We start from the raw sequence: 25,025 nt of genomic DNA, 5'->3' as shown, positions 1-25,025 counted from the left end.
GGAAGCTGACCCAAGCCTGCTGATAACATGTTTTCAGAAACCCAGGTGTGCACAAGTGCAAACTTGTTTACAAGGCTGGGTGGCCTGAGGTGACATCCCTCGACTTACTGACCGCAGTGCCCTCATCTGTGAAGTGGAGCCAGTGACTGCTGGGAAACGCCCAGGGGGCAAAGAGGAACGGGGTCACCTGTCTCATTGTCAGGGGACAATGAAATCACAGAACAAGTCCGAGTAGAGTGGGAGGTGCAGATTCTCACCAGTCACGACACTGAAGGTGAGGCTGTCCACACTGCCTTCGTAGTTTCTGCCCTCGAAGTGCAGTGTCAGTCGGAAGGGCTGGCCCCGCCGTACCACCAGCCTCTGCTGGCACAGGTCTGCTGTGTGATGGTCACGGCCATTGGCCTCCAGCTCCAGGTCGCATCTCTCCAGAACCAGCTCTACAGAGTCAATGAGGAGCGTGAGTCGTGGCGGCATCCCTCAGCCAGCTGTGAACCCCCGCCACACACCTGCACTCTGGACATGGGGCCCCCAGGGAGCCAGCCCTTTCTACGCTGCCTACGCAATCAATAGTAACCAACCCTTTCTCTTCCCGACCCCCACCCCACCCCATCACTTAGAGACTAGCCAAGGATGAATCTCTCTAATTCTTAATCACAAGGTTGTGTCCACTGTAGCATGTCGGGAGAAAGCTCTGCCACCTCCCAGCTGTGGAACCTCAGCAACTCAACTTTTCTGGGCCTCAGTTTCCCCATCTGTCCACAGGTGAGGATAGTAGGATCCATCTTACAGGGCTGTTGTGAGCCACTTAGCCCAGTGCCTGGCGCATAATAAATGCTTACTAAACTTGAGCTATTCTATCGTTAGTGGGGGGGTTCTTTCGGTTAATGCAAAGGCAATATTTAGTATACATTGATTACACAGCCTTTGCCTTTTAGATTCAATTTCCACTTTACAGGAAATACGGAGGACTGAGGAACACGGTAAGCGAAGAACTAGGACACAATCAACAAAATTCATTTTCAGGGAAACTACAGTCAAAGGATTTGGTTTCTTTAATGACCAAATTGCAAGAAAAAAAATGGAAAAAAATGTTGAAAGGAGAATTATAGATTAAGAGAAAGTTAAGAGACATTCCAACCCCTTGTGCTGTGTGGGCCCTATTTAGGTTTTGATTTAAAAAACACTATTGGGGCCGGCCCAGTGGCTCAGGCGGTTTGAGCTCCATGTTCCTAACTCCAAAGTCTGCCTGTTCGACTCCCACATGGGCCAGTGGGCTCTCAACCATAAGGTTGCCGGTTCAACTCCTCAAGTCCCGCAAGGGATGGTGGGCTGTGCCCCCTGCAACTAGCAACGGCAACTGGACCTGGAGCTGAACAGCAACCTCCACAACTAAGACTGAAAGGATAACTTGACTTGGTAAAAAAATAAAAAGTCCTGGAAGTACACACTGTTCCCCAATAAAGTCCTGTTTCCCTTCCCCAATAAAATCTTTAAAAAAGAAACAGAAACAAAAACCCAAAACTATTTATTGCATGTATAAGACAACTGGAAATTTGAATACTGGTGGGAAAATGGTGATATTAAGGAATTTTTGTTAATTTGTTTATGTATAAAACAGTCTTTATCCTTCAGAGATACAGATTGAAATATTTACAGATGAAATGACGCGATGTCTGGGATTTGCTTCCAAATCATGGGGGTGAGATGGAAGTGCAGAGGCAGGAGTAACCATGGGTTGGTAGTTTTGGGGACGGGGTGATGAGAAGATAGGCATTTATTATTATTCTATTCTTTCTACTTTTATGTATGTTCAATATTATCCATAATTAAAGGTTTCTTTGAATGACAGGGGTTGGGACCTAGGTTTCAGTTCTGCTGTGCCAGTGTGTGACCCTGGACAGATGTCTTTCCCTCTCTGTGCTTCCTTCGCTGAATCCTCAAAGGGCGACTGTTGAGTTCCAGGAGAGGATCTTGGGATACCTTTTCGCCAGGGCTTGTCCCAGGGCAGAAGCTTGATATGTGCAAGTTCTATGTATAGTTTCAGAGGGAGATGAAGTGCAGGTGGGGCTGATGGGGTTGATGGACATCTGAGGGAAGCACAAACCTCATAAATCTTGGCAAGCTCAAGGTCAAGATTAAGAAGCTGTAGGGTGAGGGGAGTGGGCAAGGCAGACTCTCAGAGTTGTAGGGCCCTTGGGGAGTAGGTAGTCCAACTAAGTCCCATGGGCGGGGATTTGTCCAAAGTCACCCCGCGTGTCAATCCTTCTACTGGGACATCAACCCAGGTCTCCTGCCTCCTGCCGCAGAATATCCCAAAAGTGAGGTGTAAAGTGCCTAGTGACTGTAGAGAGAGACGTTTTGTGCCCCCAGGTCTCAGGGCAAGCGACAACTTTGGGACTTGAATCCAGGGCTATAAATTCTGGAGCGTGCACTTCAGTCAGAACTCAGGGTTTGTTCTCCATCCTCCCCCGCTCCTTTCTTCCCCCTCCCTCCATGGCCTGTGTTGTGCTCTAGCCTGGGAGGGGTCCTCTGGAAGCTGACCCTCTACGATCACCGCTAGAGACACTTCCACAAGGAAGAAAGATCTTCCTGCTGGCTTTGCTGGGGTGAGGAAACACTGTTTTTGGAAACTTCAACCCCCTAAGCTCTTAAGCAGGAAAGACCACAGTGTCCCCCTGGGAGACCTTAGAGAGTTGGTCAGTCCCTGGTCTCAGGCTATTATCTAAAGAAGCATTGCCAGAAGTCACGCCCAGCTCCAAAGGTGCAGAAATAATGGGGTCTGGAACCATAGGGTTTCTGCACTGAGGAAGGACCTGAGGTCTTCCATGCTGGGGGACCACTGTAGGAAGTGGCCACTGTGGCAATGGGACCGAGGGCTTATCATAACTGGCATCTCCAAGGTCTCCCATCCCCTCTGAGTGTCACTCTTGGGGACAGGGATGGGAAGCTGTGTTGGGGACAAGTGGTCACCTAGGTTTCATGTCACAGCCAGCCCTGAGCTAGTTTTCAAAGCCATGTGTTGGGGAGCTGAGTCCCAGAGAGGGAAAGAGGTACCCTGAGATCACACAGCCAGTAAGGCAGGTCCATGGTTCCTCTCGCTCATCCCGGCTCCACTTGCCCCACGTCTCTCTCCACATCCCTCTCCCCACACCTCCTTCCTGGGGGTGGCAGTGGTGCAGACATTATCTGCAAAAAAACTTGACCCAAGAGGCAGCTGGGAAGCTGGGTCCAGCAGCATTGGTGCAGGGACATCATCCACTGTAGAAATCTCTCCTCTGGGCAGATAGTGCTGCCAGTGTGTGTGTGTGTGTGTGTGTGTGTGTGTTAAGAGGGGCAGGTATGTGTATGGGGGGCAGGTATGAAATGAAATGAGCCCCTTCTCCACTCCTCACAGATATACCAAGGGCTGGCATTATCATCCATGTGTTATAGGAGGGGACACTGAGACTCAGCAAGTGGCCAAGGACGAGGTTGCAGAACTTGAGGGTCGAAGGGGCCTAAGAGCACATGCCTGCTCTCAGCCCACTCCCCCATGAAGCTGGAACCTCCTCTCTGGCCCGCAGGCCAAGGAGTCAGCCAGGGTTGGCTTGCACCACCCGGGGCAGCATGCATACCTCCTTCCCGCTGGCAGGACTGACAAAGCTAAGTGGTCTGAGGCCAGGCCAGCACCCCATACACAGCTTCTCACCATCTGGCACACAGCAAGGACCAGCCCCGCGAACTGACTGAGGACCGGGACAACGGTCCACTAGCCTAGTGCTTTACAGTGTACAACATGCCTTCCTCTTCCATTGCCTCATCTGATCCGGGGAGGCAGGGGTTAATGATTATTCCCTGGAGATGGGGAAACTGAGGCCCCACGCCCAGCCAGGACTGGGAGCCAGGACCTCTCACCCAGCCCAACCCTCCTGCTGCTCTCCAAATCAGGGACTTCAAGATTGAGCCCAAGCCTGTCCTGACCCCTGGCAGACCACCGAGACCAGGAGGGGACGGCCAGGCACGGGGTGGCAGTGGCGCTGACATTACTACTCACCCTCGGCCATGGTCAGGTGCTGGCGGTGACTCCTCAAACTTTTCGTGGGCAGCAGGACCCTCCAAGTGCGGGCCACTGGCAGCAGGCACTGCGGAGGCGGAGAGCAACGGCAACTTATAGCCCGCTTTGGGGCGGGCAGGGGGCGGGGCCACGAGGGAAGGCGGGGACCTGGCGAGGCCACTATTGCCCAGTCTGAGCCCACGCTCTGGGCTGGCCTGGCCCGGCCGGCTGGGGCAGGAGCCCAGGCGAGGGAGGGAGCGGTAGCCACGCAAGGGCTCCCCCTGCGGGAGCAGACCCAGCACAGGGCTGGGACAGCAAGGACCAAGACACACAAGGAGACCCGGACACACAGACATACCAGGACCCACAGCATCAGGCGTTGGGTAACAGAGACACCTGGACACAAAAATTCACACATGCAGATCCAGACGCACAATCAGAGAGGTAGCGATGGGGCGGGCTACACAGAGACACAGGCGCACTTCCACAGATATGCAGCCGAACCTGGACATACAGACACAGTGACATGGACACAAAATCAGATTCAAACCACAGAGATACGCCAGAACAAAGACACAGCTAGACACATGGGTACCCACCAAGAGCCACACATAGAACAGCGGGTGTCCACACACACCCAGCTCATAGACACACACAGACAGATCTCGCAGACACCAACACACTATCGGAGGTGGACACAAAATCAGACAGGGATACCCACAGGCACGCAAAGATGCAGATACTCAGACATGGCACACATAGAGACACAGACTCACGTGCAGACGCAGGCATACCCACAAAGGAAGACAGGCATATCCACAGATCTTTCTGGGGCAAAACCCACATCATCTGCCTATCTAACCATCCCTCAATCCACCAAATCATCTATCCATCCATCATCTGCTTGTCTACTCATCCATCCAACCACCCACCCATCCATTCAATCCTCTCTGCACCCCCATTTCCCTTCCTCCCTTCACTGATCTTCCTTGCAGTCCCACTGTGTGCCATAGGGAAAAAAATGAACTTTCCAGGGACTCAATCACCTAACATCTGGGTGGGGGCGCCATCGCCCATCCTGGTCTCTCGGGTCCCTTGGCCTCCTATGCTTCTTACCCAGGGGGAGGCCTAAGTGAGGAGGGTCTCTGGAGAGACAGAAGCCTGTGGATCCCCCCCAGCCATTTTTCTAGAATAAGTGCCGTATCTGTTGATGGATTTAGGCTCTAGAACTAGCCCCATTTTCCATGCCTGTGTGACACAGCGCAGGGAACAAACCTGTGTTGCTTTAGTGGATGTTTGTCCTTGGGTCAAATGGGCCCTGCCTGGGGTCTTAGTGAACAAACTCATGACACAGTGTTGGGTCCTGCTGATCTAGAAAATAGCCCCATGGGTGACCTTGTAACTGCCCAATTTCATAGGTATTGCTCCAGAAACTGTTCCCAGCAGCTGGCGAGAGCTCAAAGGAAGGAGCAGGGTGAGTGAATATCAGTTAGGAAGCCAGAGTTTGAGTTCCCACTCTTTCCCTGACCAGCAGGTATTTCAGCTTTCTACGCCTCAGTTTCCCCCTCTGCAAAACAGGGTTAAGGATTTATCCCTAACAGGCCTGGAGTAAGACTGAACCAACGTGATCAAGATCAGGCATCTAGTATATAGTGAGCAATCAATAACTGGAGGCCCTGAGTTTTGGAGCAAAAATGCCAATTGTCCCAGAACCAGTCAATTGTCCCGGACAAATGTCAATTGTCCCAGAACCTCAAAGACACAGGAGTCATGGGGACAGTCAGGCTTTGCAGAAGGAAGGCTGCAAGCTGTATGGTCCACCATTGTCAGCCCTACCTCAAATGAAAGGATGGATTTTGCTTTCGTCCATTCTTTTCCATTGAAAATGACATGTTCTCAACTTGGTATTAATTGTCCTTTATAACCCCCATCTGGGAGCTCCCTGGGGGAAAGTGAATGCACTCATGTCTTCTTAGAATACCCATCAGATTGTTTCTGGTGCCCAGCATGGGGTTTGGCACGGAGTCCTGGCCTGTGTCTGACCCAGCCAGCTGCCTCCTCTTCCTTCCTCTCCCCTTTCCATAGAACGATGGCCTGACTGATGCAGTGTCTTAAGCAACCCCAGAACAAGGCCAGCCTGGGTCAGGACTAGCTTCTGAGAATTGGCAGGCAGAGGCCAAAGACCTGGATTCTTGGCCCAGTGATCAGGGGCCCTTGCCCCACTCTGGGTCTCAGTTTTCCCATCTGTTCAGAAGGGCTGGGAAACCCTGCTTTGTCTGACCTCACTGGGCAAGTAAAGATTCAAAACTCCAGTTTCCTGAGGGTAAAATGGAGACTCAGAGAGGGTGGTCATGGGCTCAAGGTCCCCAGACAGTACAGGCAGAGCCCTTAATCATCCTGTGCAGGGGAAGTGCTGTGGAATGGTTACAGCAGGGAGTATCTGGGGCCCCTGTTGGCTGAGTGACCCTGGACAAGTTACTAGACCTCTCTGAATCTCAGTGTAATGAGAGTCCGCACCTGTGGGGGTTAGAGATAATGTCTGTTCGGTGCCAGGCACATAGTAAGTGTTCAATTAATGGTACCTAAGGCTTTTTTATGACTATCTTATCAAGAGTCAGGACTCCCGTTCTCTCACAAAGGGAGGTTCCTATGAACAGGTGAAGCAGGTTGCAAACAATGTAGAATATTTGAGGGGGGGATGCTCAGAAGAACTACCTGCCTCCTACGTAAATCTTGTATCCAGGATCAATGACGCCTGGACCCCACCATTAGAGAAATCAGTCCTTCATTGATATAAGAATTTCCAGGCCCGAGGTAGAGAAAAAAGTGAATTTTTAGAACTTTGAAATAACTCATTTACCAGCCAGATGTCCCATTTAAATCTCACAATATGATTTCTGTCATTTGTTAAATGAGGAAACCGGGGCTCAGAGAGGTGAAGTGACTTTCCTAGGGTCACACAGTCAGGAAGTGGAGCATGGAGCCTAGGATTGATTCAAAAGCCAGCAGTGATTCTTCCATGGTTCAGGGGTCAGTCCTATCTCCTGCCACCACCCTCCTGCCACCACCATGTCCTACAGCCCATGGCAAGTGAGCCCTCCAAGAGCAGTAGTCCATGCTTCTCATCCATGACATCTGGTGTACAGTGAACATTCAATAAGTGTTTGGCATGAGAGAAAGAGAGTGGGATGTGTCACAGAGAGTCGAAGGAAGAATGGAAGGAAAGGGAAAAAAAAGGAAAAAGATTAAAGTTCAGAGAGGTTGGGGAAACTGCCTGAGATCACACAGCAAAACTGAACTTCCAGGCTCTGGCTCGACTGAGCCATTCCTCAAGGATAAGAGGCGCAAAAGCCAGAGATGGCCCTAGATGGCTGAACTGGGGGACAGGGGGGATGAGGCAATAGTGATAGGGTATTAGAAAGCCTCAGCTTTTCTATCAAATGGTGACTAATGCTAGGTTAGCGGCGTCTGGCATGAGCAAGTCCAGGGAGGGCAGGGCCAAACTCCCTTGAGGTGGGATGGGCTGAAGATGGGAGACTTGGGGAAAAGGTCAAGAGGTAGGTGTGACGTTTCAGTCCCTATGTGAGAGAGTGTGCTTGGTGCCCTGTTCGAAGCAAAATCTGTGTGTCCCAGGTTGTGGGAGCAGAAAACAGGACACCTGATTGGGATGGCCCTCCCATTGTGTCCATTTTACAGATGGAGAAACTGACCTGACCATGGTGTCCTCAGTTCCACGGACACAATGCATCCCTCCTCCCCACTGCCCCTGTCCCCAGCATTGGATCTCAGCCCCAGCTGTGCCACTTAAGCTCTGTGGGCCATGGGCACTTTAGTTCACCTCACTGAAGCTTCAGTTTCCATTTCTGTGAAAGCAGACTTCCCAGGGCTGGTGTGAAGATAAGAGGAGCCTTGGGGCCAGAGGGAACCATCTGAGATGCAGTCTGAGCTTGCCCCTCCTCCGCTGAAACCCCTCAGGGGGAAGTTTGAGCTCCTCAGCCTGGCATCACAGGCCCTGCAGGTGTGTCTCGACTTACCCTCCTATAGCATCTCCCACATTTCTTCCAGTCTCACCAGACACTCTACTATGTCCCAAATGCATGCTGCAATTTTATCCACCTCCAGGCCTTTACTCAAGCTGTGCCGTTTCCCTGGGATACACACCTCACTTCACCTATCAAAATTTCACTTGGTCTTTAGGCCCCACCCAAGAGACAACTCCTTCCAGAAACCACCTAGAGCAAGACTTCCCTTTTGCTCCCAGCACCACAGGAAACAGTCACAGTCCTCCTGTCTAAGGACCAGTGTGTTGCATCTCTGTCTCCCTCCACCCACCTGGCTTTTAGTGATTACTCAATAAATGTTTGTTGAATGAATAAGTGACCTGTGGCAGAGAGAGAGAGAGAGAGAGAGAGAGAGAGAGAGAGAGAGAGAGAGAGAGAGAGAGAGATTGAGAGTTGTCCAAGCCTGGGCCAGGTTCCGGGGGTTAGTCTAGAGCCTTGGTTGGCAGGATTTGTAGTTCCGGTTGCCCATGGCAAGACTAGGAGCCAGGGTATAGTGCTGTGGTCTCTCTCAATCTTGGTTGCTTCCATCAAAGACGAGAGGTCTGGGCCAACATACTTTCCAATCGGATCTCCTATAATCCCAGGAGTAGGAAGGCCCACTACTGAGCCTCAGAGAGGGCAAACCATTTTCCCCAGGTCACACAGCAAATTAGGGCAGAGTATGGGTGCTTTCACCCCTAGGTGTGGCCTCCAAACACTATAGAAAAGTAAGTACTTGCCCTGTTCCTCTACCTCCAATTTTGAAAATTTAGGAAACTGCTTTTATTTAATTTGCAAGTGGGTATTGCTTTGTAACAGGGAGTAGGGTAAAACATGGGGCTTGCATGGAATCAGTGGTGAGTCTGACATGGAGTCCAATAGCTCCAGGCTCCAACCTGGCCCCCCTCTTACTGGCCATGTAGCCTCAAATATCAGTCTTTAAAAAAAGGGACTCAACACCCCTAACCCACTGGAAGGAAGTAAAAGGAAGTGAAAGCCCTTTCCAAGGAGAATAAATTGATTCTATTAGTGCTGTCACCATTAAGTGCTTCCATTTCTTAACTGTCCAGACACCCAAGGAATGGGGAGTTTTAGGATTCTTGCAGAGTGGAACCTTGACCATTTCAGGCAGCAAGATTTGCTTTACTCATAGGAATACCCACTTCAGACCCTTACTCACAACCAATTATCACATCCTTGGCATACACTCCTAACAAAGATGTAACATCCTAACGTTATATAAAAGCTCCAAAAGATTAGAAGTTAAGACATTAGGATTAGGGAGAAAAAACACCAGAGGTGGGAGGTGCCAACAGAAGGAGATGTCAGAAAAACCGTACAAGCGGGCCCAAGAGCTCTGACGTTGGTAATATCTGGGACCATTTGGAGTTGGGTAAATAATCTTGTTCACTCTGTCTAGCCTCACAGGGCAATCATCGGCAGTCGTGACAGTGGCCCAGAGGCATCCTGTGAGTAAAGAGACTTTATAATCTGTACGTTGGACCCATGAGATACTTTTCACTCCCTTCCTACTTCTTCTAGCAGCAGCATGGCTCAGCTACAAGAACACAGGCTTGGGAGCTCAACAGACCTAGGTTCAAACCCAGCCCTGCCACTTACTTTCCTGTGTAATCTTGGGTAAGTCACAGCCCCTCTCCAAGCACCAGTTTCCTCATCTGTAAAATGGGAACAGTAGAGCACCTACCTCACGGTCTTTTTGTGAGGATGAACACCACACCTGGTAAAGAGAAAGCACTCAAGAAAGGGTGGTTGACTATTTGACAATAAAAAGGAATGAAGTATCGATCCATTCTACAACATGTGTGAACTTCAAAACCATTATGCTCAGTGTAAGAAGCCAGTCACATGAGACCACATATGGTATGATTCCATTTATATGAAATGTCCAGAATAGGCAAATCCATAGAGGCAGAAAGTAGATGAGTGGATGTCAGGAGCTGAAAGACGGGGAATGAGGAGTGACTGCTAATGGGTATGGGGCATCTATTGGGGATGAAGAAAACGTTCTAAAATTAGATTGTGCTAGTGGTTGCACAAGTCGATGAATACACTAAAAACCATTGAATTGTATACTTTAAGTGGATGTCTTTTATGGGGTGTGAATTATATCTTAATAACATGGTTTTTAAAAAGAAATAGTGATTGAAAAATAAAACAAAAAGCCAATCATAAAATTCTGGAAGTCTTTGCAAATATTGTCCCAATCTCCAACAAAAACCTAAGGGAAACACTTGCACGTATGCCCATCGGATGTGTACAGGGAAAGTTTTTACAGCATTATTTGTTATGGCAAAAACTGACCACAACCTAAGTGCCCAGCAAAGGGGGATAGGTAAGTAAACCACACCTGGGAATATTACACAGCATTGAAAAAAACAGAAGAGGCAGTGCTCTGTGTATAGACATGGAAACAATTCTAAGTCATAATGTTGAGCAAAGAAAGCAAATGTGGAAATATTATGTGGGGGATGATTCCACAAGTCTGTTCATTTTCTATAAGAACAAAAAGGCAAATATATGTAAAATATGTAAATGTGAATATACAGGAGAAAGTTTGGAAAAAACCATTCCAAATTGCTGCCAATGCTGGGATGAATATTGGGAGCCATGAATGGGGGCCAAGTAGCAGTGATTAAAGGTGGTTTCAGTATTTTATGGAAGGTGAGAAAAAATTTTAAGTGAGGTAATGTTTTTGTATATCACTTTGGTAATTAAGGATTAATTTTCAAAAGAAAAGAATAACCTGGTTTACATTTAGAATTGAGCTTTCATAAAAATGGAAATACCCCAAAATCAAGAACTTCTGGCAAAGTAGGTAGAAAAAATATAAACATATAAAAGAGAAAATAAATAAACGTGTCAAAAAAAAAATCCACCATCAGCCCATGAAAACGTTGTCAATATTGGCACAGTCTTATAAAACCAAACCCACAAGCCCAGCACATGAATAAGGAGGAAATTCACAATGAGAGTTCCCACATCTGAAATTCAGAATTTCGAGGAGTGAACACTAAGTTTTGGTTTACTTCACAACCCTATTTATGTCTTAAAATGTTTCTGGAGCATTCCTACACACACACACACACACACACACACACACACACACACACTCCAACAAAGTTCTTGAAAAATCTCATACTTTGTTAAAATGAGGGTCAGAGGGGTGAAATGACTTGCCCAAAGTCACACAGCTTGGAAGAGACAGAGTGAGTGCCCCAAAGTCCATGCTTGTAACTTATACTGCTAGAATTTTACGCAAGGGAAGTAAAGTATTGGGAGTGGGTGCCTGGCCACACTCCAATGGCCATTTGGGTCTGCCAGAGGGAGGCAGGGGGAATGAACCATCGATTCTGCAGCATTCCCCTGCCTCTCCCCACCTTAGGCTGAGTCATTGGCTGTGTCTGCCTGACACACCCAGTTCAGTCAATAAGACTTGAACACACTTTCTTTCATGGAAATAAATGATCCTCTAGGGCAGCGGCTGAATACATGTTTAGATGAACTGACCACTTGCTTCTCCTGACTGTTGGATGAGACACTTGAATGACTGTCTGCCTGAACTGAACGCTTGTAGTTCTGAAGCCACACTCAGCTTGACCCAGTTAGTCTGAAATTTGACCTTTACATCTGAGTGGGACTTGTGGTCACCATGTCCCAACATCACAGGAAATGAGAGGATTGGCCTCATTCCTGGAAGGGCAGGCCTCAGTGTCCAGGATAATAAAACCCAACGCCTACAGACTTCTGCAGTTGACAGCACCCTCTTTGTAAAGACAGCTTGTCCACCATTTTGCTTCTTGGTAAAGACCCTTTTCTACAATCTTGATGGAGTTGTCAATCAAGTGACCCCGTCCAACTCTTGCTAAGGGCAGGCCTGTGACCCAAACTCAGCCAATCAGAGTCTCTCCTGGGACTTTGAATCTTATGGTTCCAATACAGATTCTAAATACAGGCATACCTTGTTTTATTGCGCTTGGTAGATATTGCTTTTTTTTTTTTTTTTTTTTTTTACAAATGAAGTTTTGTGCATTGAGCAAGCTCCATTTTCCTGACAATCTCAGATGATGATTAGCATTTATTAGCAATGAAGTATTTTTAATTAAGGCACATGCATTGTTTTCTTTTTTAAACATAATGCCATTGTACACTCAACAGACTATAGTATAGTGTGGACATAACTTTTACAAGGACTGGGAAACCAAAAAATTTGGGTGACTTGCTTTATTGCTTTACTGCAGTAGTCTGGAACCGAACCAACAATATCTCCACCATATGCTTGGAATGGTTCAAGTTCACTGGTTCATTCCTAGAACTACTTCACATCTTGTCTTTTCTGAAACTAGGCTTTTTAGCTTTTTGTTTGATTTTTTTAAGTTAGATTTGTTGAGTTACAATAGATATACAATTCACCGTTTTCAGGTATGTAGCTCAATGAGTTGGCAAACATAGTCATGTGACTACATGGACAATTATGACATAGAACATTTCTATCACCCCCAAAACTTCCCTCCTGCCCTTTTGCAGGCAATTCTCTCCTGCCCTCTCTCTGTCTCTGGCACCCACTGATCTGGTTATTGTTCACATTGTTTTCTCTTTCCTAGGATGTCATCTAAATGGTATCCTACAGGAGATAGCCTTTTGAGTCTGACTTCCTGCACTAAGCGTAATGCATTTGAGATTCATCCATATATTGGTGGTATCAGCAGTCGATCCCTTTTTATTGCTATGTAATTAGTATACCACTGAAAGGACATACCACAGTTTGTTTATATATTAACCAGTTGAAGGACATTTGGGTTGTCCTGGGCAATTATGAATAGAGCTGTTATAAACACACAGGTCCAGCTCTTTGTGTGGACATATGTTTTCTTTTCTTTGGAATAAATACTTGTGAGCCATCCCCGTGTCCTTCCAATTGATGTTTTGGATGTTGTTAAGCTGCCCTCAGTCTGTGCCTGTTCATGCCACCAAATTGCTGACTGGAGACACCTGCATTTCGCTTGATTTAACTCTCCCAACGATTCTATGAGGTTTGGAGTTATTCTCTTCATTTTACCTAGGAAGCCAAGGCTCAGAGAGCCTAAACAAGCTTCCCCAGACCACACAGCAGAAACTTGAATCCAAATCAAAGGCATAAAGTTTGCCCAGCTGCCTTTCTAAATCCCTGGTCACCTTGGTGGGAGGCTAGCAGTTTCATCACGAAGGGTCTAGCCAATGTGTATTGACTGATAGTTGATTGAATGAATGCTTCACTTCCTTTTTTGGGGCCTTAGTTGCCCATTTGAGAAATAACGAGGTTGGATCAAATAATGAATTTCTGATGCGCCTAGAGTCGATGATTCCCATGTGCTGTGACTCTAAGAGTGGAGTCCACAAGGCTTTATCTTCTGATAAACAATCGCAGGAAATGGAGCAAGGGGGGAGGGGAGCCCAGTCCTCACCCCACAGCCGCCCCCATACACGACTTCCTGAGCTTGCACCCCAGCTGTGTGACCCCTACAAGAGCAATTTGCAGTCTCTGCCTTTCTGGCCTAGGAAAAAAAATTCCTCTGTCACATTGGATTAGCATTCACCCTTTTTGCTGAGAGTCTTCTCAGAGACGCAGCCCCCTTTCTTCGTCAATCTTTTCAGAACATTCAGGTTTCTAAATGAGACCTGACAGGTGAGGTTCTTCTTCTTCTTTTTAAGCTTTTTAAAAATAAAAATGAGTCACGGTATGCATGTGTTGGAGGCTCAAATTAGATTAACCCTGTCCTTTCATAAGAGGCAGTGGGGCTGTTGGCTTGTTGGGAGACGGAGGTGGGAAGATGGAAGGGACTGATATCTCATCTGGGATCAGGACAAGTCCTACCTCAGGACCCACCTTCTTCCCAGAACACCACCGTCCCTGGATGCTCAGGGCTGTCCCCAGGCTTATCAGGAAGCCTGGAAGCCGAGCTGATGGAGGGCTTCAGGGTCGGACAGCTCCCAGCTGCACGACCTGATTAAAAACACCTTTTTGCCTCTGCACCTCAGTTTTCTCACCCAAATAATGGGGACAATGAGAGTACCAACCTCCCAGACTCAAGAATAAATCAGTGATTGCATGGCCGAGCATCGGGCCCAGGGAAAAGCGGCACAAATGTTGGCCGTTTTCATGACTCTTATTTCCAAGGGCTTCGAGGACCTTGATTCCATTTGCTCCCTCGAGTCAGCTCTGGAGCAAAGGTGAGGGGATGTTGGCATCACTGTGCACCTACTGTGGGCCAGCTCTGTGTAGAGAAGATTTATGCATGTTGTGGCTTTTTCTTCGTTAGTTTTCAGCCCAGTCTGGCTCCAAAAGACCCTAAGTTGTCACTCTCTCAAGTAGGTCTCTGTCTGCGTGATGAATGGTTTTGTTGTCCAATTTCCAGATAAGAATGAGGTTCAGAGAGAGCAGGAGCTTGACTGAGGTTACTGGGTGACACTTTGGGAGATAGGACAGGCCCTGACATCTGTCAGGCTGGGTTCACGCTCAGTCTCTTTCTTCCTTGTGGGTCCCATTCCTTCGTTCTGACACATCCCACCAGCAACACCCAACAGGCTAGCTCCACTCCCTACCCCCTACTGCCGTCCCCTTCTTGACTGCCGTCAGGTAGCCCTGAGAAAAGTGCATGTCTCTAGACCAACAGCTCCAAGACACCCACTGCCTTGCTGGAGCTCGGATAGGCCATCCATTGGGGTACTCCGCAGAGGCAGAGGCTGGCAGGACTCTGGCCTTCCTGAATCCTCCCTTCCAGGTTCACAGGGAGCAGCAAACCCCAGCTCAGCCACCTCTAGTGGCTTTTGTGAAAGCCATTGAATGACCCATCTTTTTGTAGGTGAGGAAACTGACGCACTTGCCTAGGACCAGGCCTGCCTGGCTCCAAAACCCATGCTGTTTACAAACTACCTTTTCCCTATAAGGGGCCAGTTGTTACTTGGGTGGGAGAAAGGACGTGAGGAGTGCAGAGAGGAGGCTGGTGTTAGTGTCCAGACGGGGGAGGACACAGGCCCAGGCTACGGAGGTGGGAGGGCCGGTTCCCGCCTCTGTGCCTTTGCCCATGCTGTTCCTCGTGCTTGTCTATCCTTCACAGCTTAACCGCACAGTCACATGTCCCGACGACAGCCAGCACACAGCTGCGTGGAAATCATTCACTCAGCGCTTACTTACCTGCACTTTACACTCATCGTCTCCTTTCATCTGCACACCTAGCCAGCCTTGTGACTTTAGACACTGTCCGTGTACGGATGACCCCACGTGTGCTTCTTCAGCCTTCTTCTCACTCCTAAATTGCAGACCCAGGTTTCCCATCACCTCCTCGACTCTCCTGGTCTCCACACCGCCCAACCCAGTCCTCCCACAGTCTCCCCATCTCCGTGAATGGCAGCGCTCCCGTTCCATCTGCTCAGGCCCCAAACTTTGACTCTCCCCTCTCCCCACAACTCAGGCCCCATCCCCAATATGTCAGCAAATCCTGGTGGCTCTGCTTTTAAACTATCTCCCAAATCCTACCCTTTCTCAGGACTTCTGCTGCCAATCTAGTCCAAGCCAAGGGGTTCTTTCATCGGGAGTTAAGTCTCCTTGCTTCCTCCCTTGCCCCTCCCCGCCACCCCTAGTCACACAGCAGCCAAAGAGATCCCTTTAAAATGTAACTCAGATCGTGCCACTCCTCTGCTGGGTATCTGAGCCTGCAAGGGCTCCCCATTTCACTCCTATGAAAGTCCAAGTTCTCATCTGCCGTCCCCAGTGCTGTCATGGTCTGACCCTGCTGTTCTCGACCTCCTCTCCTGTCATGCTCTCCCTGCTCACTCAGCTCCCACCATGCTGACCTCCCTGCCATTTCTTCAGCACACCAGGCATGCTTTCAGCTTAGAGCTTTTGCATTGGCTGTTCTCTTTGCCAGAGAGTAATGCTCTTCCCTGATGTGGGTACCTGGGCACGGCATGGGGACCTGAGAAATGTGTGCGACGTCTGCATGGCAGGCTGCAGTGAGCTTGGGGAAAACACACTGATGAATGGGCTGAAGATTTGGCCCCCACACATTAGATACTGTGTGAACTTGGAGATTGCTTAACTTTTCTGTTTCAATTTCTTCTTCATTTTAACTAGCTCTTACGTAAACTGGTTGCATCACTGGGGCCTCTGATTTGTCACAGCTGTGGGAGAGAGAGGTTGTGCCCTCAGAGGCCAACCGGTTCAGACTTTTTGATAGCCGGGGACACTGAGGTCTAGATATGACTCACATTGTCTAGAGACCCATAAAGAGTTAGAGACAGAACTGTGTGGGGTTTTCTTCCTTTTCTTTGTTTTGAGATTACGTTGCTTATTGGATAATTTATTTATTGAACATTTATTGGGCACCTACTGTGGACTGAGTCATGAATAAGACACAGTTCCTGCTATCAAGGAACTCAGTGGAGGAAACAGATTATAATATACTCACTAGGTAAACAGTAATTCCCATAAACTGTTCCGGGTTGTGGTGGAGGAAAGCTTGGGGCCTGAGGGAAGCGAGATGGGAGAGAAACTCTTTGTGTGGCAGATCAGGGAAGGCTTCACGGAGGAGGTAATACTTAATCTGGGTTTTACAGTATGAAAATGAGTTAGTCAGGGAGACAAGTCAAAGAGGAGCATTTGATGCAACGAGAGCTATCTCCAGAGGGGGCAAAGTCACAGAGGTGAGGAAGAATGTGGAGAATTCATAGCAAGGGGGTATCAAAAAGTGTGGCTGAAATTTAGGTGTACTTGAAAGGAATGTTAAGGCTGGAAAGCTTAGAGAGGCCCAGACCACAAAGTGCCTTGTATGTCAGGGTCAGGTTTAGGCCACAGGGAACCATGGGAACACTTTTAAATGGGGGAGTGGCGTGGTTAGGGCTGAGTTTGGGGAAGATAATGGTGTAATCATTAACTATGGCATTATAATTCCGGAGCTCTATTTTAAATACAAGCAAATTGAAGCTAACAAGGGAAATGGTACCCAGAGCTGGTCAGGGGAGAAAACAGTTTTCTCCCACCTAGTTTCTCAAGACGAACTGAGCCCAAGGCTGGGGTATGTTTGCAGGTCCTATGAGGGAAACTGTTCCCAGTAGGACCAGTTCCCATCTTTCTGTGAGGTCCCTCTCTGTTTCTCCCCTTCGGTCCTGCCTTGGAGTCTCTGAAGAACATGTGGATCTGAGAGTCCTCTGCTTACACAATCCTGTTCTGGTTGTATGATCCTGGATCTTCCTCTCTAGAGCCTCAGTTTTTCCATCTGGCTAATGGGTGTAATAAGTGAAATGCTAGCTGGTGCTGACTATCAAACATTCTCAGGCCTCACTAAGACCCCAAGGAAGACGAAGGCCAGCTATTACCAGTTCTCCTGTCCACTGGCAGAAAGTGTGTGCTCAAAATTGGCTCTTGGTGAGATGGAGAAACCAAGGCCGATATTCTACCTCACTAGCCCAAGTGTGGCTCTAGGTGGCAACTGGGATTCTCACTTTTCTCATTCTGGTCTCTATGCAATTCTCAAGATGACCTAAGACCTCGGCAGTTGTGTTAGTGGAAGTGGTAAAAACCATCCCCTGAGAGACTCCTCACAATACCAAGGGACAGCCCTAGAGGACAGACACCACCCCCCTTCCGGTTTCCACAGAGCCTTGGCCTGTCTGAGCCCAGCTGGTAGCAGTGAGGTCAGTCCTGCTTATTGGCGTGGCAGGCCAAAGTCGCAATGGCCCCAGGGTCTGATGGATACACAAGAGGAACCGGAATGAGTCATCTATCTGGCTCTTAAAGACCCTGGAGCATGACCTCACCCTGGCACAGCCTCCATAAGCACTCAAGATTGGCACTTGGGAAAGGTCACATGGCTTTGGCATTTGGCCAGCTTTAGCCGAGCGAAGCACGACTGTGTTAGAATCAGGATTATCTTAGAAGCTCAGCTCTACCCTCAGGTTCCTTGAGAGTGACCCAGAAATCCCTCAGGCAGCAAATGGAGATGTATTCCCTTGGTCACCAAGCATGAATGGGGACCCATCTGGGCTCAGCCCTGTGTCAGACCCTGCAGAAATGAGACAGGATGTTTTCTTTCTGTGGCTTTAGCAGGACATCTGTGGTTTTTTCCTAATTGATATTAATGTGTGTTCGCTATTCAAAATTTATAAAATACAGAAAAGCCAAAAGAGGAAAGTAAAAGTCACTTCAAGTATCACCCCTAGAGAAAATAACTTAACAGTTTGTTGTATTTCTTTCAATATTGCTATATCATATTTAAACATATGTGTGTGTATAAATGGTTTTCATTTCCAAAAATGGAATGTTAATGTTTTTAATTTCTAAAAATAGAATCACTTTCAATCATTCAATAAATGTTTATTGCGCACCTACTCTGTGCCAACCATGTGCCAGGCAGCGGGATACACAGCTGGTCAAGACAGAGGTGGTTCCTGCTCTCATAAAGTTGCCTGTAAGTATTATTTTGTCACCTGTCCTTTTTCAGAGTGTGTACAACATTTTTCAAGTCACAACATGTATTTCTACAACACAAATTTATTTGTTGTCTAGAATATCACCAAATAGATGAAGCTTAATTTATCAAATTCCTTTTGCTGCACAGTTAAGTTGTTTCCCATGTTTTCACTATTGCAAACAGTGGTCATCCTAGCAGCCATTGGTTATGGTGGGTTGGCTCATCCAACATCCATTTCAACCTCTTTTGATGTGCCTTCCTGTACTGCAGGGGCTGGAAGGCTGAAGGTTGAAGATTGCTTTTCCCAGACTCCCTTGCAGCTAGGTTTTAGAGATCAATTAGGTCATGCCCTTTAAGTGCACATGTGTGAGATTTTGAAGGCAAAAGTAACATAGAGGTCTATTCTTCCGGCTTTGGCTTTTCCTGCTGGTTGTCAAGGCATTAAGATTTTTGCAGCCATGGTCTCAGTGTCCAGTCGCCAGTTCATGAGTGTCCACAGGTGGTAATTGGAACATCAGCAACATCTAACCCCTAGATTAAAACTAAAGTGACAAATTCCTGAGGACAACAGTTTCCAAGCTTCTGGGTTGTGGCAGAGGAAGCAGTTCCCATGGGTAGTCTCTATTGTGGTAATGTTCTGAGAGTCATTCCTGGAGGCCTAGCCCACTCTCTAGGTCTTTCAATAATTTTGCAAGAGCCCAACTTCCCGTATTAAATCTCTTCCTGTTTAAAGTAGTAAATGTGGTTTCTGCGTTCTGCAACTGAACTCTGAGTAACATGAACTACATTTTTAAGTCTGCTGACATTACTGCCTCAGAATAAACTTCTACCCAGGGAATCAAGGATTTACCCTTTGTTTTTGAAAAAGTTTTATTGAGATATAATTAAAGTACCATAAAATTCATCCATTAAAAGTGCACAATTTCATGCTTTTTAATATATTCGGAGTTGTGGATCCATCAGCATAATATAATATTAAAACATTTTTTTCACCCCAAAAAGAAACTCCATACCCATGAGCAGTCACTCTCCACTCTCCTTCCCCATCCTCAGCAACCACGAATCTCTTTTCTGTTTCTATGGATTTGCCTATTCTGGATATTTCATATAAAGAGAATCATAAAATATGTGGTCTTTTGTGACTGGCTTCTTTCACTTGGTATAATGCTTTCAAGCATTGTACCATGTTGTAGCATATACAGGAATTTCATTCCCTTTTTATTGCCAGATAATATTCCAGTATATGGCTATACCACATTTTATTCATCCACACATCAGTTGATGGACATTTGGATTGTTTCTACTTTTAAACTATTGTGAATAATGCAACTGTGAACATTTGTGTTGCTTTTTAAAAAGCTTTTATTTATTTAAGTGTGTTTTTCCAGGACCCATCAGCTCCAAGTCAAGTAGTTGTTTCAATCTAGTTGTGGAGGGCGCAGCTCACAGGGGCCCATGTGGGGATCAAACGAGCAAGTGGCAACAGTGGACATCATTGTCTTGTTCCTGATTTTAGGGGGAAAACTGCTAGTCTTTTGCCAGTAAGTATGATGATGTTAGCTGTGGGGTTTTCCTAGATGTCCTTCATCACGGTAAGGACTCACTCATTTCTTAAGGCTTTTTGTTTGTTAGGTGAATCATGCCCCAAACATGCCAAATCATTATCCTTTGGCCACTCTTTTAGTCACATCATTCCAGTGACAACCTGGGTTACTATGAAGGGGTAGCCTCCAGAAATGACTCAAACTCTCCAGGTGATAATTGATCAGCAGAAAGAGATAGAGATAGAGAGATAAAAATCACCTCCCTTAATCTAGTTACAATACTCCTACTCACGCAATTTACTGTGGACCTGGCTCCATGCTGACTATAATCATAATGTGAATTCCAAAATGAGTGGTTCTCAACCCTGTCAGTCCAAAGACTCCCCACTCCCCAATAACTTTTTATTGAGGTAGAGCATTGTTATGTGTCAACTTGGCTGGGCCACAGTACCCAGATATTTCATCAAACATTATTCTGGATGTTTCTGTTAAGATATTTTTTAGATAGGATTAACATTTATCTATCTATCTATTTATTTATTTATTTATGTTTTATTGGGGAGTATTGGGGAACAGTGTGTTTCTCCAGGGTCCATCAGCTCCAAGTCATTGTCCTTCAATCTAGTTGTGAGGGCGTAGCTCAGCTCCAAGTCCAGTCACCATTTTCAATCTTTAGTTGCAGGGGGCGCAGCCCACCATCCCATGCGGGAATTGAACTGGCAACCTTGTTGTTGAAAGCTCGCGCTCTAACCCACTGAACCACCCAGCCGCCCTTCTGGAAGCTCAAGGGCAGCTCGTTGTCTTCAATCTAGTTGTGGAGGGTGCAGCTCACTGGCCCATGTGGGTATCAAACCAGCAACCCTGTTGTTCAAAGCTTGCTCTCTAACCAACTGAGCCATCTGGCCACCCCTAGATGGGATTAACAATAGACTCTGAATAAAGCAGATTACTCTCCATAATGTGGGTGGGTCTCGTTTAGTCAGTTGAAGGCCTTAATAGACAACAACCGACCTCTGTTGGAGAATTCTACCAGCAGAACTGCTTTTGGACTTGAACAACAATATCATCTCTTCCCTGGGTCTCTAGCCTGCTGGGCTACCCTGCAGATTTTGGATTTGGCAGCCTCCAAAATTGTATGAGCCAATTCCTTAAAATACCCCCCCCATAGATAGATAGATAGATAGATAGATAGATAGATAGATAGATAGATAGGGGTATTGATACATAGATCTCTCTCTCTCTCTCTCTCTCTCTCTCTCTATATATATATATATATATATATATATATACATACATATCTATATATATATACATACATATGTATCTATCATATGTATGTATATATATATATATATATAGAGAGAGAGATCTATGTATCAATACCCCTATCTATCTATCTATCTATCTATCTATCTATCTATCTATATCTATATATATATATATTCTCCTATTGGTTTTCCTTTTCTGAAGAACTTTGACCAATGCAAGCATATATATAGAAACGTGTACATAAGTGTACAACTTGATGAATTTTCAACAAACTGAACATGACAGATCAAGAAACAGGACATGATCATCACCCCAGAAGTCCTCCCTATGCTTCCATCCAATCACTACAACCCGCCCAAAGGTAACTGCTATCCAGACTTCTAACAGCATAGATTGGTTGTGCTCATTTTAGAACTTTATAGAAATGTCATCATTCAGTACGTACTGTTTTGTGTCTGGTTACTTTCACTCAACTGCTTGTTCAGATAAGATTCGTCTGCATTGTTGAAAGTAGTTGTAAAAGGCTCGTTCTTCTTGCTATGGAGATTTCTGCTGTGTGACTCACCTCAGTTTACGTGTCCATTCAACATTGATGGATATCCCATTGTTTCCTGTTTGGGATTATTACAAATGTGCTGCTGTCAGCATCCTTGCACATGTCTTTTAGTGAACACGTGAAACACTCTAGTTGGGTATAAACCCAAAAGCGTAATTGCCAAAGCTCCTTTTTTATAGCATATATTTTATGCTTCCTTCCATTTTAATTTTCTGAAATGAAATTCATGGATGATAATCTACCCAGACGCATATGTGTCAATATGGCACCCAGTCTGTAATATAAAGGAGATATAAACAGGAAGCAACTTATAATAAAATCGTGTGTATTTCAATATGTTCTTGGCCACAATTCCTTAAGACATAATAACCCATATCTGTCCATAATGAACAAGTTTGGATTCCAAAGACATAAGCAGATCAGACATTATTACACACAAGAAGTACAGGAAAATGACAGGGCAGAAGGTGCAGGTGGAAATTAAAATTAAAACTGCTGTTAGGGCAAGACATAACAGACCTGAATTATTTGTGTGAGATAAGAGGAGAGAAATAACCTTATCTGAAGTAGGGAGAACACAGCAGGGCACATTGCATCCTGTCAAGGGGAGAGAATAAGAAAGGTGAGCCTCTGAGTGTAAGGCTAAATAATTCCCATTTGATGACACAGCACAAGGTAGTGGTGTGATCACAGAGGAAATACCTCTTCCTTGGAATCTCACTTCTCAATAGAGGGGTGCATTTCACCTTCAGAACTTAAAACAACAACAACAAAAAGCCTTTTGCGACCACATTCCTCATTAAGCAGAGGAGGCAAGTGGATGGATCACAAAAGGAAGCTTTCCATCCAGCTCCATCAAGAAACCATGCAATGCATCTAGGGGGTAATTTCTGAGTAAGATTGCAAAACAAGAAGTCACCCAAAACAAATCATCTCAAAATGTAATTTTCCCTACATAGACTGAAAACGATCATCCTTAAAGAAATTCAGTGAGAATTCTTGCATCTGTAATTTACTAATACTTGACTCTAAGCCTGTCAAGAAAAAAAATAAAAAGAGTTACATATCTCCTCTATTAAATATTTACAGTTGGTTTCACTGTTTTGCAGTAACTGCATACATGCCTTGGAACTCTTTCCCTCTAAATATGTAGTTGGTGATGGTCTAATACATCGACTAGACAGGCTGGGCAGAAAGAAAAATATTCAATAATTGAGTTACTGTCCTTACTCCATTTATGCTTCCTTGTCAATAACAACCTTTTCCTAAGTTATTGAGTTTTTCATGCAACTTCTTGTAAAAACCTTTCAGCATTAGGATACACTAAATCCCCCCATTCATATTTGTTGTGAGTTTTCAAGTGGTCGACATTTGAAAGTTGTGAAGAACGTAGGAAGATTTTCAACAGTGTGAAACTGTTCTGTCTTGTGGGATGGGCAGCATGCTTGGTCCTTGCTACCTAAATATCATGAGAGCCCCTCAATTATAGTGACAGCCCAAAATGACCCCCATGAATTTGTAAAGTGCCCCTTAAAGAACTACTGACTTAACACTGCTTCATCTCAACCCTTTCTTCCTGATCTCAAATTCAGTTGGTTGTGTCTGGGTCCAAATACAGGGTTTAACAGCCCCTGTTATTATAGTAGGTTGGTGCAAAAGTCGTTGCGGTGTTTGCAATTATTTTTAACCTTTTAAACTGCAATGGCTTTTGCACCAGCCTAATATTTCATCTTCTCATACGCAGCCCATTGGTCCTGCTGCTCAAGGTCTTTGGATTTCCTGGTTCTGATTTTCAATGCTTTATTGTCCCTCTCAGCCACTCTGTAAGAGGCCATCTTTCCACCTTTAAAGTGATTGATAGATATGTCGAACAGGATGGGGTTGGGGACAGAACCCTGTGACATTCCACCCCAGACCTTTCTTCTGGGCAGTGGTGAGCTGATATCTGGCATCTTCTGGCTTCTGGTTATTTGTTGACTTCGTAGGAGGCAACCCATGCGTCATCGACTTGTTCTTAGAATTCTTAAATGTTAGAACTCCATAGGAGTGGAAAGAGTACACCTCAGAACAGAGAAATGACCTGACCAAGGCCACTGGGCAAGTGAGGGGAATCGCCATGGTAGAGCAGACTGCCCTAGGGCTGACCCACTCCAGGCCCCAGGGGATTTAAATTCCTCTGATGGCTACTCAGCAGCCCAGAGTGGACTGTGCACTGCTCTGATCTGGCCTAAAAAGGGGTGGAATCCAGGGGCCGGGCCCAGCCAAGTGCAGAGTGTCCACAAGCCTATTTCAGCATCTGGCTTGTCTCTGGAGAATGGGCCGGGAGCCAGCGCTCTATGGAGAGGGTGGGGTAAGCGATCTCGACAGATTAGAGATACCAGCAGCTGCCTGTTTAGGCATCTGGGAGAGAATGGTGGACAGAGTCCCCAAATGGACCTTCACTCCAGCCCCAAGCACAAATTCTCCATGCCCCTGGCCTCTGTTTCCCTATCTATAAAGTTAGAGCAATCCTTCCTCCCATGCTTACCTCCCAGATATATTGTAAGGGGCCAACAAGGAGTACCAGACTATTTAGGCTTTCTAGAACATTCCAAAGGCCATGTCTTTTACTCTGAGATGGGAGTCATTGAAGGAGTGTGAGCAGAGGACAAAAGCAATCAGATTTAGGTTGCAACAGAATGTTCTGCAGTCTGTGGAGGGAATAGATTAGATTGATGGGGGAGGCGCGACGCTGATGGACGAGTGAGGGGGGTCTGTAGTAATCCATGCAGGAGATGATAGAAGTACCGGGCAAGGTGATGAGAAAGGGTCAGATTCTGGATCTATCTTAAAGGTAGCACCAGATTTGCTAGGTAGTAGGATTTGCTGATTAAGTGTGAGTATGAGAGAGAGGCATCAAAGATGATTCCAGCGATTCTGACCTAAAGAAGGAGGACATTATTATTGTCTGGGATGAGATGGCTGTGGGAGTCGCTGGTTTGGTGGATGAGAGCAGAAGTTTGGTTTGGGACTTGGCCTCAAACATCCAAGTGAGAATGTCAAGTCAGTCATTAAATAAATAAGTCCTGCTATTTTTCCCCAAGGAGCACACGACTTCGACAGCACGCCCTTGACCTT

General features: G+C 46.3%; 1 protein-coding gene across 1 annotated transcript in view; it reads right to left on the bottom strand.

Annotated features, from left to right (window-relative positions):
• TGM2 (transglutaminase 2) overlaps positions 1-4,239 on the bottom strand; it is a 32,709-nt gene extending 28,470 nt beyond the window's left edge. The window contains exons 1-2 of the mRNA XM_081033700.1: positions 4,034-4,239; positions 258-437 (exon numbers count right to left, since the gene is read on the bottom strand). Coding sequence (XP_080889826.1) covers positions 258-437; positions 4,034-4,043 — 190 coding nt within the window. The 5' untranslated portion in view covers positions 4,044-4,239. The remainder of the gene's footprint in view (positions 1-257; positions 438-4,033) is intronic.
• Between the last annotated feature and the right edge of the window lie 20,786 nt (positions 4,240-25,025).

This window comes from Rhinolophus hipposideros (genome assembly GCF_964194185.1).
Source record: "Rhinolophus hipposideros genome assembly, chromosome: 22".
NCBI lineage: Eukaryota > Metazoa > Chordata > Mammalia > Chiroptera > Rhinolophidae > Rhinolophus > Rhinolophus hipposideros.
Note: the sequence above shows the minus strand (reverse complement) of the source record. Positions and strands in the feature narration are given on the sequence as shown.